This window comes from Crotalus tigris, unplaced genomic scaffold (assembly GCF_016545835.1).
Source record: "Crotalus tigris isolate CLP2741 ecotype Arizona unplaced genomic scaffold, ASM1654583v1 scf7180000019840.826796, whole genome shotgun sequence".
Lineage (NCBI taxonomy): Eukaryota > Metazoa > Chordata > Lepidosauria > Squamata > Viperidae > Crotalus > Crotalus tigris.
In genome coordinates, this window is record NW_024097735.1 from 628,662 (window position 1) to 641,170 (window position 12,509).

The following is a 12,509-nucleotide window of genomic DNA, read 5'->3' on the forward strand; positions in this document are numbered from 1 at the left end:
TCTCTTCTATTCTGCTATCTCCAGGCAGTATTATTATTATTATTATTATTATTATTATTATTATTATTATTATAGCGAGACCCTCTGATCCTCTATTAAGAAGATCTAAGATTTGGGGAAAGGGGTGGATAACGCAGAGAATAAGAAAGATAATCTTGATGGACATAGGCAAGAATCATTATTAAGGTAAAAGGAACTGAATTTTTTTTTTAAAGCAGTTTGAGCAAATGCTGCCCTATTCACTGGATATAAGAAGGGGAGAAGGTCTGGTGCAATTATGGGCGTCCTCAGTGCTCTCTGAGCTTGGTGGTTTTCTTGCTGACATTTCATGACCATATTTTCCCCAAAATAAGACCGGGTCTTATATTAATTTTTGCTCCCAAAGATGCGTTAGTGCTTATTTTCAGGTGAGGTCTTATTTTAAGTATTTATTTCAATACTATTTATTTATTTATATTTAATTATATATTAATGTTATTCTTTTATCATTCAATACGCCCGTCATATGTTGCAATGGACGTGCTAAATGCGTCTGTCTGGCTGACGATCTTAATGAGGGTTTATTTTGGGGGTAGGGCTCATGTTATGAGCATCCTGTAAAATCATGCTAGGGCTTATTTTCCGTCTGGCTCTTATTTTGGGGGAAATATGGTAGTAGCATCATCAGATTACTGTATATTCCGGCGTATAAGACGACTTTTGAGAGCGTTGAAATCGGCGCCGAAGTCGGGGGTCGTCTTATACGCCGAGTCGTCTTATACACTGGAAATAACGGTAGTTTCCGGCGTATAAGACGACTTTCTAGGCATGTGACTCAGCGTCGAAGTCGGGGGTCGTCTTATATGCCGGGTTGCCTTATATGCCAAAATATACGGTATGTTATTGGAGCCAATCTCAATACAGATAGTTTTAGCCTTCCTGAGGAGTTGATTTCCTGGCCTGCTCTACATGCTGGGCTAACAAATAATGAAAAATGTGGAGAGTTACTCAATGAATGGTGTGCCAAGCTTCAGACATGGTACTTAAGGGTTATGGGTAACACAAGAGAAGAAGCAATAGTTGGAAACTAATCAAGGAGAGAAGCAACCTAGAAGCAACCAAGAGAAATTTCCTGACAGCCAAGAACATAAACCAGTGGAACGGCTTGTGGGTACTCTATCACTGGAGACTTCTAAGAAGAGTTTGGACAGCTGTTTGTCTGGAATAGTATAGGGGCTTCTGCTTGAGCAGGGGGTTGGAGTGGAAGACCTCCAAGGTTCTTTCCAACTCTGTTATTCTGTTAAATAGAACAACATGTCCTTGAGATGCAAAGGTACTTGACCAATGGGGCTGCCTCAATGGGGCAACCCAATACTAAAACCCTTCATTCTCTTTCTGAAGAGGATGGCTCCATCCACTGGGAGAGACCTGAGAAGCAGAAGAAGACCCCCGATCTTCCATATTACCACCCCCTTGCTCCCTCTGCTGAGGTAGAGATGACCGCCTACGTTCTCCTTTCTTACGTGGCCAAAGAACCATTCCCGTCCCAGGAAGAATTAACAACAGCAACTGCCATTGTCAAATGGTTGACCAACCAACAGAATCCCAATGGAGGATTCTCTTCAACACAGGTACATTCCCTCCCCACAGATTCTCAGAGGATAGTGGAAGATGCTGCCATACTCCCTGCCCCAACTTGATGGACCTGATGTTTTTTCCCGATAGACCCTCCAGATGTGCCGAGTCTTAATTCCCAAGATTCCAGCTGAGGTACGCCATCCAAGAGAGATGTCCTAGCTTTGCTTTCTCTTGCAGGATACGGTGGTGGCTCTCCAGGCCCTCTGCCAGTACAAGACAATTACTTATTCCAAGGATGGAGTTGATGCCAGAGTGACCTTGAGTTCTGGAGATATTGCCCTGACCAAATTCCATGTTGACAGCACCAACTCTCTGCTGCTCCAGTGCCAGGATCTGCCTCAGGTGCCAGGGAACTACATGGCTGAGATGACCGGTTGCATCTTTATGCAAGTGAGTATCCTGAATCAGCCACTGAAGAAGGAAATTGCTTTCCATTGCCAATAAAGATGGCTTGAGCAGATTGAAATAGAATACAGATAGTCCTTGGTTTACTACCATTCATTGGTATATAAAAAACGGTTGCTGGAATTGAGTATGTCTAGTTTAACAAAGAGAAGGTCTCGGGTGACATGATAGCCAGTATCTCAGGGGCTGCCACAAAGAAGAGGGAGTCAAGCTATTCCCCAAAGCGCCTGAAGGTAGGACAAGAAGCAATGGATGGAAACTAATCAAGGAGAGAAGCAACCTAGAACTAAGGAGGAATTTCCTGACAGTGAGAACAATTAATCAGTGGAACAACCTGCCTCCAGAAGCAGTGAATGATCCAACACTGGAAGTTTTTAAGAAGAGATTGGACAACCATTTGTCTGAAGTGGTATAGGATTTCCTGTTTGAGCAGGGAGTTGGACTAGATGACCTCCAAGGTGCCTTCCAACTCTGTCATTCTATTGTATTCTATTTAGTTGCAGGATCCAATCTGGGTTGGTTGCCGGGACCAGAGGTTTTGTCTTCTGAACTTTCGGACTCGTGCTGGAGCCCATCTTCAGGCAATGTGTCTCCAGCAGAATGTGTGCTGTTCTATGTGTGGTATTTATAGTGCCTGTTGTAAGTGGCTTTTTAGATGTTGATTGGGGTGTGTTGATAACTGGCTTTTAAGTTTTTGGCTGTTGTTTGCTTATACTGCCAACCGTCACCTTCTAAGTACTTGGTGGGCTGGTGGTAAATCAGCACTCCTGTTAACTGATGAGGGGTCCATTTCCCAGGCTTCAATCACTCCCTTGGCTATTTTTGTGCCTGCTTGTCCAACAATCTTAGTAGCTGCAAAATTGAATGTGTTTCCTTGTTCAGTGCAGAATGAGGCAATCACTGCAGTGTGAGGCTTTCCCAGGCTTCAATCACAGGGATTGAGTAAACAAGCTAACAACAGCTAACGACTTAAAAGCCAGCCATCAACACACCCCAATCAACATCTAAAAAAGCCACACACAACAGGCACTATAAATACCACACCGTGAAGAGCACACACTCTGCTAGAGAGAGTCGGAAAGCTTGGAAGACAAAGCCTCTGGTCCCGGGAACCAACCCAGATTGGATCCTGCAACATTACCGCGGGACGCATATCATCGCCTTTGTTCATTCATTTAGTGACCATTTGAAGTTACAACAGCACTGAAAAATGTACCTGTGGCCATTTTTCATGCTGACGATCATCACAGCATCCCCTGTGGTCGTGTGATCAAAATTCAGCTGCTTGGCAACTGGCTCATATTTATGATGGTTGTGGTGTCCCGGGGTCATGTGATGCCCTTTTGTGACACGCAAGGGCAATGGGGAAGCCAGATTCACTTAAAAGCCATGTTGCTAACTTAACAACTGCAGCAAGAAAGGTCGTGAAAGGGGGAAAAATTCATCGAACAACTGTCTTGCTTAAGCGACAGAAATTTTGGGCTGACTTGTGGCCGTAAACCATGCAACATTACCTGTGTTGCACAAGCCCCTCCTTTACTTTTCTGGGCTTTGATGCCATTATGGGGCGGAGCCTGTGTTGTGACACCATCGCCATCTCCAGTTGCCACAGAAGCATAAGAACACGTGTTTGCTATGGTGGCGAACATAGGTGAATAAGGTATCCAGAACAGAATTTTGGACAGGAAGGAGATAGAAATGTTCTTTGATAGCTTTCAGGTTCCCCACAATCCTCCCTGGAGCTCTATGTTTGCTAATCTCCAAGTCTTTTGTGAGCACCACATTTGTGGTCACAAACTGTGTCACCTGAAGTCCTTGAGGGTAAAGAACCTCTGTCTGGGGGGGGGGACTAAGTTTAGAGGCATAACTTCAGACAAATTCCGAAGGTCCTTGCAGTAGGTTGAATAGTCCCTGGGCTGTGTTCCCTGCCTTTGTGAAGTGAGGTATTCTTCCACTTTGCGGGCCTTTCTGCATTCAAATCTTAACCACGCATCTCGCTTACAACTGGTCGTTTGGAGAGAGAGACAAGTGTGCTGCTTCCTTTTCAGACCAGCTTGAGGTATAACATCCATCCACCCCAGGAGGAGGCGCCATTCAAGTTGCTTGTGCAGACAAGTCCTCAGAATTGCACTGGACCTAAAGCGCACCAGACCTTTGACATTGCTATCAGCGTCAGGTAAACGGGTCAACCCTGAGCACGTGGGCATATGCATGGGGGCAAAGGGAACCTCTCCTTGCTATTTAGCCAGTGCTTCGCCTCCAGGGATGGGCAACGTCTAAGGGTTTGAGGGCCTCAACTCAGCTCCTCCATCTTCTTAAAAGCCAGTGTTCTGCACTCCAGGATGGAATAGATGGAAGCCCTGAGGGCACACCCAAGCTTTTATGAACCTGCATGCAGCGTTTCGTCCCTTAAGCTGTGCATTTCTACTTTAAAAAAATGTGACGTGGCTTCTTTCTTTCCTTGGTTTCCCAGTTACACCGGCCAACGTGTGGTTTCCAACATGGCAATTGTCCAGATTAAGATGCTATCCGGATACATCCCAGTGAAATCAACCGTAAAGTTGGTAAAGACTTTTTTTCTCCAAATTCTCCAAAGAATTTTTGTTCTTAGCAACAAAGCTGGGCCCTAAGAAGTTAAGAATTACCCTTTAATGTTCAGTCAGAATGGAGCTGGAAGGGACTTTGGAGGTCTTCCAGTCCAGCCCCTGCTCAAGCAGGAGATCCTATACCATTTCAGACGCGTGACTGTCCAGTCTCTACTTAAAAACCTCCAGGGGTGAAGCACCATTGTGCTTCAGACATTGTGGATGCTTCATCACTGAAGGTTTTTAAGAAAAGACTGGACAGTCACTTATCTGAAATGATATAGTGTCTCCTGCTTTTGCTAGGGGTTGGACTAGAACAGTGGTTCTCAACCTTTTTAATTCCGTGACCCCCACTGGTCGTAAGTCGAGGACTACCCAACCGGTCGTAAGTCAAGGACTTTCCCTGCCCGGGAGTGCCGCACATGCGTGGTGCCGCCCCCTGCGCCAGCCGAGGCATAGCTGGGAAGCGGCAGAGATGGCGCAGGCTGACCACCGACTGGGCCACCAGCTGGCTCAGCCCAAGGGAGGTAAGGCACCCGCCAGGCCTCACGCGTGCCAGCAACCCTCCCTGCGCCCGCCAGCCTCCCACCCCTGGCCCTCTTTTACTTACATTTTTAGTAGTTGTTCAGCAGGGAGGGGTGGAAACTTCCAGACAGCTCTCCTTCGCTGCAGACAACTTGCAGCACCGTTTGCAGAATGGGACTTTTGACGGGCTCAGCAGGGCAGAGACAGCCTGGACAATTCCTATTGGCTTTTGAAAGCCAATAGAATTAGACTCTATTCAAGAGAGTCTATTCTATTGGCTTTCAAAAGCCAATAGAATAAAAGGGAGTAGCACAGCTAAGGAAAAGGGGAAAAAAATGGTGGACTGCGTTGTTTGGCGACCCCCGTGAAATGGTAGTTCGACCCCAAATGGAGTCCCGACTCACAGGTTGAGAACCGCTGGACTAGAAGATCTCCAAGCTCCCTTCCAGCTGTATTCTGATTGATTGAAATACCAAAAGAAGAAGGGACGCAAGCCCTCCATGTAGAATTTTGCAAATTACAATAGGTATTTAATCAAGATAGCATTTAGTTGATCAGGCTGTAGCACGTGTGAGTTAATGAGGTCCGAATGGTGAGGTAATTGGGAGGAATATGAAGCTTTCTTGAGTTAAAAAAGTGAAGCCCTTTCTTTTAAGGGTTCTCCCTGACACTTTATTATAGTTTTATTTTCTGAATTAATATTCCTGTAAGGGTCTTAAGAGTGTTGACATTTTATTTTCCCTGAGAAAAATGTATTTGAGGTGGGGGATAACACTAACGTCTACTTTACTGGTTCTGAATGCTCCTGCAATTCATCTCCAGGGACGATCTCAAGTTCTCCATTTTGAGAGAAAGCCCCTTCCCCTTCTACATAGATAATACTGTCCCTTCCTTTCCTTCATTCCAAGCCAAAGAGTTTGTATTATGACACCAGCTTTTCCCTTTCTTCACCAGCTGGAAGAACGTCATTTCGTCCAGCGGGCTGAAATTTCAGCCACCCAGGTCCTCCTGTATTTGGAACAGGTAAGTAGGAGCTGGTGAATGAGAGTTGTGGTGGGTGAACTCTTCCGCCCTACAAGAAGATAGGGCTCGTGTCATGTGATAAAATTAGCTTTGGCCGCCACGATATAAAAAAAGTTGTTGAGACTTTTGAAAGGGTGCAGAGAAGAGCAACAAAGATGATCAGGGGACTGGAGGCTAAAATGTATGAAGATCAGTTGCAGGAATTAGGCATGTTTGTCTAGTGAAAAGAAAAACTAAGGGTGATATGATAGTAGTATTCCAATATCTCAGGGGCTGCCCCAAAGAAGAGGGAGTCAACCTATTCTCCAAAGCAGCTGAAGGAAGGACAAGAAACAATGGATGGAAACTCATCAACGAGAGAAGCAACCTAGAACTAAGGAGAAACTTCCTGACAGTTAGAAGAATTAATCAGTGGAACGATTTGCCTCTAGCCTAGAAGTTGTGGGTGCTCCAACACTTTAAGAAGAGACTGGACAGCCATTTGACTGAAATGTTATAGGGTTTCCTGCCTGAGCAAGGGGTTGGAGTAGAAGACCTCCAAGGTCTATTCCAATTCTGTTATTCTGTTGTACAGGTTGCCTTCAGAAGTTGTGGATGCTTCATCACTGGAGGTTTTTAAAAAAGGCTGGACAGCCACCTATCTGAAAGGGTATAGGAGCTCCTTCTTGAGCAGGGGGTTGGACTAGGAGACCTCCAGCTCTATTCTGATTATAATAATAATAATAAACTTGGAAGGGACCTTGGAGGTCATCGAGTCCAACCCCCTGTTCAGGCAGGAAGCCCTATACCAGTGGTTCTCAACCTTTTTAATGCCGCGACCCCCAACCGGTCGTAAGTCGAGGACTACTCAACTGGTGCAGCACCATTTGCAGAATGGGACTTTGGCGGGCTCAGCAGGGCAGAGACAGCCTGGACAATTCCTATTGGCTTTTGAAAGCCAATAGAATTAGACTCTATTCAAGAGAGTCTATTCTATTGGCTTTCAAAAGCCAATAGAATAAAAGGGAGTAGCACAGCTAAGGAAAAGGGGGAAAAAATGGCAGACTGCGTTGTTTGGCGACCCCTGTGAAATGCTCATTCGACCCCAAATGGGGTCCCGACCCACAGGTTGAGAACCACTGCCCTATGCCATTTCGGACAAATGGCTGTCCAGTCTCTTCTTAAAAACTTTCAGTGTCGGAGCATTCACCGCTTCTGGAGGCAGGTTGTTCCATTGGTTAATTGTTCTAACTGTCAGGAAGTTTCTCCTTAATTCTAGGTTGCTTCTCTCCCTGATTAGTTTCCATCCATTGCTTCTTGTCTTGCCTTCAGGCGCTTTGGAGAATAGCTTGACTCCCTCTTCTTTGTGGCAGCCCCTGAGATATTGGAACATGGCTATCATGTCCCCCTTCTCTTCGTTAAACTACTAGACATACCCAATTCCAGCAGCCTTTCCTTATATGTTTTATATGTTTCTTATATATTTGATGGTTCTGTTCCTCTCTGATGGGAGGGAGTCAGCTAATCCTCAGGGGTCCTCTATGAACATGCCCAAAATATGTCCTTGGGCTTAGAAGTTTAGGTAACTAGGGAACTTGGAAATAGCCTTGCAAGAATAAGGTCCCCATTATGTCTCTGTGGATAGTTGCCTACTTCAGAGAAGACACTTCTCTAGTCTCTTGAATAATCCCATCATTTCTCTTGGTCTGCAGGTCAGCAGTCTAAGCCAGAGTTATTCCTTCAAGGTCGAGCTTGAGACTCCGGTCCAGGGCCTGAAACCTGCCCCGGTGAAAGCCTATGATTATTATGAAACCGGTGAGAAAGGGATCCCAGTGGGGAGAGGCCTGATCGGCGTACTTAATTCAATTATTTTTCAAAATCCATCTCCTTCCAAGTTTACCCCTGAACTTCAAAGATGTTGTCTAAGTGACAAGGGCTTTGACACCAGTTCTTGAAAACAATCTAATGCAGCATGAGGACTAGCGACCCTGGTGTCGATAGACCAAATTAAATGATGCGCTCTGACAATTCTTCCTCTTTTGTTTGTGTTTCCAGATGACTATGCCATCTCGGAGTACATCGCCCCCTGCAGCACAGGTGGAGTATAAACAGCAATCGGTTTTTGCCAAAATTCCCAATTTCAGACATTTTTTTTTCTCCTCAGACAACATCACCGGATTGTTTTATTTTAACAAGAACTTCCACATACTGTATTTCGATGTTGCTCTGTTTCTGCAGAGTTAAGAACAATCCTTTCCAAAGAGCAGTTAGATGGCTATTGAGCACTTTTTAATGTGAATTTTGTTATAATGGCGTGGAACCCCAGTTTGCAATCTGTATATGGACAGAATTTGTCTGAAGCCCATTTGGGACCTTACACTACAGAAACCAGCCTCTCTTGTGGCTGGGATAGCCCCATGGAATAGTCTGGTTTTCCTACACATATGCTATGTTGACACCTCCCCCAAAGAGCATGCTTACGTATAGTTTTACAACCAGTTTTGGTTGTCATGATATAAAAAAGGCATTGAGACTCTATAAAGAGTGCAGAGAAGAGCAATAAAACTGATTAGAGGACTGAAAATTAAAACATATGAAAAACGGTTGCTGGAATTGGGTATGTCTAGTTTAATGAAAAGAAGGAATGACATGATAGCAGTCTTCCAATATTTGAGGGGCTGCCATAAAGAAGAGGGGGGTCAACCTGAAGGCAGGACAAGAAGCAACGGATGGAAACTAACCAAAGAGAAAAGCAACCTAGAACTAAGGAGAAATTTCTTAACAGTGAGAACAATTAATCAGTGGAACAGCTTGCCTTCAGAATTTGTGGGTGCTCCAACACTGGAAGTTTTTAAGAAAGACTGGACAACCATTTGTCTGAAATGGTATAGGATTTCCTGCCTGAGCAGGGGATTGGCCTAGAAGATCTCCAAGGTCCCTTCCAACTCTGTTCTGATTCAAAATACTTAGATGTCATAGAAGACACAACAAAAAACCATCATTTATCCTTACTTACATAACATCATAGCCAGCGGCTACATTGCTAATGATAGGTCTAGTGCAGGAGAAAAGCACTTATTCTGTAAAGCAGTGGGTTCTCAACCTGTGGGTCGTGACCCCATTTGGGGTCGAATGACCATTTCACGGGGGTCGCCAAACCACACTGTCCGCCATTTTTTCCCCTTTTCCCTAGCTGTCCTACTCCCTCTTATTGGTGGCCACACCCACTTGGGGGTCACCACAACATGGGGAACTGTATTATGGGGTCACGGCATTAGAAAGGTTGAGAACCGCTGCTGTAAAGCATTGATTATCAGAGCAAGAGAGAGCAACTTCTCTTAAGACCACATGTACACATTATCCTATTCTCTATAAGAAGAACACTTGTGCTGGATCCAAGCAAAGCCCACTTTAATCCAACATTTTGCTTCTTATGGGACTAACCAGTTGCTTCTGCTTCCAGATTATCAGCTTCTGCTTCCGTCTGGAAATCTGGAGCCCAGATACATGTTCAAGTCAGATTTTGTAGGACCAGTTAGACCTGATCCTCTCCTACATGTTTTTTAATAATTGTTTATATGGTTAATTAATACTAATACTAATAATACTACTAATACTAATACTACTACTAATAATAATAATAATAAAGTTGGAAGGGACCTTGGAGGTCATCTAGTCCAACGCCCTGCTCAAGCAGGAAACCCTATACCATTTCAGACAAATGGCTAATTGGTTGATTTATTAATCTCATCAGGTCCATGTAAGCTCATAACCACCACATAGATTTTCTCCAACACAGTCTGTCTATAATCTGCTCTTTCAGGTCACCCAGTGATGCCTTCATCACCACTGTCACCGAGTCCCTTGCTGCTAATTGTCCTCTTGTCTTACCTTCCACCTTTCCCAACATCAAAGACTTTTCCAGGAAACTAAGTCTTCACAAAATGTCTCAAAAGTAGGATAATTTCATGGTCAAAGAGTAGCTCTCAGGTGGGAAAGACCAGATTCTCATGGTGAAGTTCCAATTAAACTAATTTATAGTTCATCCCTACGCTCAGGAACCTAAGCTAATGATTAGCACTATTTGGTGCTAATAAAGGTAAATGAAATTCAAGGGGAGTCTGTTGGATTTAGTCCATTTGTGGCTATGAAGAGATTCTAAGCTAAGTCCTCATTTGACTCTACCCCCAGTTTGTGCCATTCTTTCTCCTACAGTACCACAAAAGAACACCCTAGGCCAGGCTGGGCTGGACTTTTTCTTTTGTTTTGTTTGATATAAAATTTATATATTTATTTGTGGAGGCTTTTCAACTGCCCCAAAGCTGAAATTCTCTGGGTGGTTGGTTGGCAATAATACACACTAAGAAAACCACAATTTTAATAAAGACAAGTGCAAAATGAAAACACCATATAAACTAGACAGCGGCACAATAGCCATTTAAAAACTAAAATAATCTTAGTTAAAAGCCAACTGAAAAGGATGGGAACATGGAAAGGTTCTTCACCTGGTGCCAGAATGAGACTCATGTGAGCATCTGTCGAGCCTCTCCAGGAAATAATTGCACACATAGGGTGCTGTTGCCATAGAAAAATCTTTCTCGCTTGTAAAGGCCATCTCACCTCTCTTGATTTTTTTGGGGAGAACAATATAAAGGTCAAATCTGAGGAATATTTTCACAAAAACACTTTAATTGACTTAGCTTAGCTACAAAACCATGGGAATATCTTGCGATTCAACGGAACATACTGATTAGGAAAAATGTTTGACAAAACAAAAGGGGCTAAAGCCAGAATTAAGAAATTAGATGAAGGGATTCATTTGATGGAATATTTAAAGATTAAACACTTGTTTGAATACGGTAAAGAAATAAAATTTTGAATACAAATGAATCTTAGCTTAGGAGGGATAGGCTCCTTAAGCAATACAGTATTTTTTTTTGCCTATGATATGAGAAATATAAAAATGTGTGGGAAGATTTATATGAGGGAAATGTGTTAAATATTCAAATATAATGGATTTTGAAGATTCAAATATGTTTTAAAAAATGAAACATTGATTATTAAGGTATTTTAGTTTAAGAGGGATATGCTTTTTAGATAGTATATTATTTTTGTCCTTCTTTCTATTTCAAGATATGAAAAATGTAAGTGTTGGGATGGTTCATATGAGGAAAAAGATTATTATATATAAATGTAATTAATGCTAAGAAAATTTTAACAAGTAAAAATGCTTTCTTTTGAATATTGTGGGGGAAATAAATTTAAATGAGAACTCTAAAAACAGAATCTAGATGATTAATTAGAAAAGAAGCTTAATAATGAAATGGAAGATATTCATAGACATTTAATTGTTATTTTTCAAAAAAAAAATACCAAGAAATGTTTTAATTTAAGGTTGATAAAAGAGAATATTATTGGAAGAAGAGAAAATCAAGGAAAATTACTATGTGGAATATGGAACTATAAAAATTAAATGTTATTGATTATTTGTAAATACAAACACTGTTTACCAAATATTAATGGTGATATGTAAAAAGCCCCTATATATATATATAAAATTTTTTTGCTTTTTCTTAAACAGATGAAGAGGTCAAAAAAATCCGTTAAGCAAGAAAATCTCCAGCCAAGAGAAACAAGGAAGAATCTATCAAGTTTGCTCTCCCCCTTTTTTTCTGTACAAAAACCCACTAAATGTATGTGCCCAACTTACTGTCAACTTCTGAAACGAACCTGGCTGAAGCCATCTTTGTCAATCTAAGTTGCCACATAGGTTTGGGGGGAAGAAGAGAAGGAACACAAAAGTATTGCTAGACAAAACACGGAGCGGTCCCTTGGGAACCAAGGTCATTCCCATAGGTGCAGGAAGGAGGAGTGGAGATGTGTCCCAGAGCCCACCAATTGCTTTCACTGGGTAGCATAATCAATAACATAATGCAGTGGAGGGAAATGTTACATTTAATTACACTGAATCCCTAAGGGAAAGTTTAGAGTTGGTTTCACTTTTGATCATACCAACATTATGTATCCAATAAACATGTGCTTTGAGGAAACTTCAAGCCTCGGAGTTCTGCTTTATTTGGTTTCATTAGTCGGAACCTTCACATTTACACTGTCTTCCAGGAGACTTACATTTTCACCAGTTATGGTATCAGAAAACCGGGGTGCAGATCACTACTGGAGATCCAGAGCAGAAATTGTTTTACTTTCTCCAATTATTGCAGTGGTTCTCAAATAGTGGGGCGGGCCCCCCGGGGGGGCGCGAGGCTCCGTAAAGGGGGGCTCATTTGACCTCGGCAAATACTGTCATAATGGATGCACGTGACACACGCAAAGGACCCGATTGGATAGACAGTCACGCGGGGGGGGCGCGAAATG

At 42.9% G+C, this 12,509-nt stretch overlaps 1 protein-coding gene across 2 annotated transcripts in view; it reads left to right on the forward strand.

Annotated features, from left to right (window-relative positions):
* LOC120317829 (alpha-2-macroglobulin-like) overlaps positions 1 to 12,185 on the forward strand; it is an 85,463-nt gene extending 73,278 nt beyond the window's left edge. The window contains exons 29-37 of one of the 2 annotated variants that reach the window (XR_005559316.1): positions 1,381 to 1,610; positions 1,795 to 2,007; positions 4,071 to 4,198; positions 4,496 to 4,586; positions 6,087 to 6,155; positions 7,847 to 7,949; positions 8,190 to 8,231; positions 9,958 to 10,124; positions 11,716 to 12,185. Coding sequence is in view for 1 of the 2 variants with exons in the window: in XM_039364736.1 (XP_039220670.1) it covers positions 1,381 to 1,610; positions 1,795 to 2,007; positions 4,071 to 4,198; positions 4,496 to 4,586; positions 6,087 to 6,155; positions 7,847 to 7,949; positions 8,190 to 8,231; positions 11,716 to 11,741 (902 nt within the window). In the remaining variant the exon portion in view is untranslated. The remainder of the gene's footprint in view (positions 1 to 1,380; positions 1,611 to 1,794; positions 2,008 to 4,070; positions 4,199 to 4,495; positions 4,587 to 6,086; positions 6,156 to 7,846; positions 7,950 to 8,189; positions 8,232 to 9,957; positions 10,125 to 11,715) is intronic. The other variant, XM_039364736.1, reaches the window with a different exon arrangement.
* Positions 12,186 to 12,509: the final 324 nt, after the last annotated feature.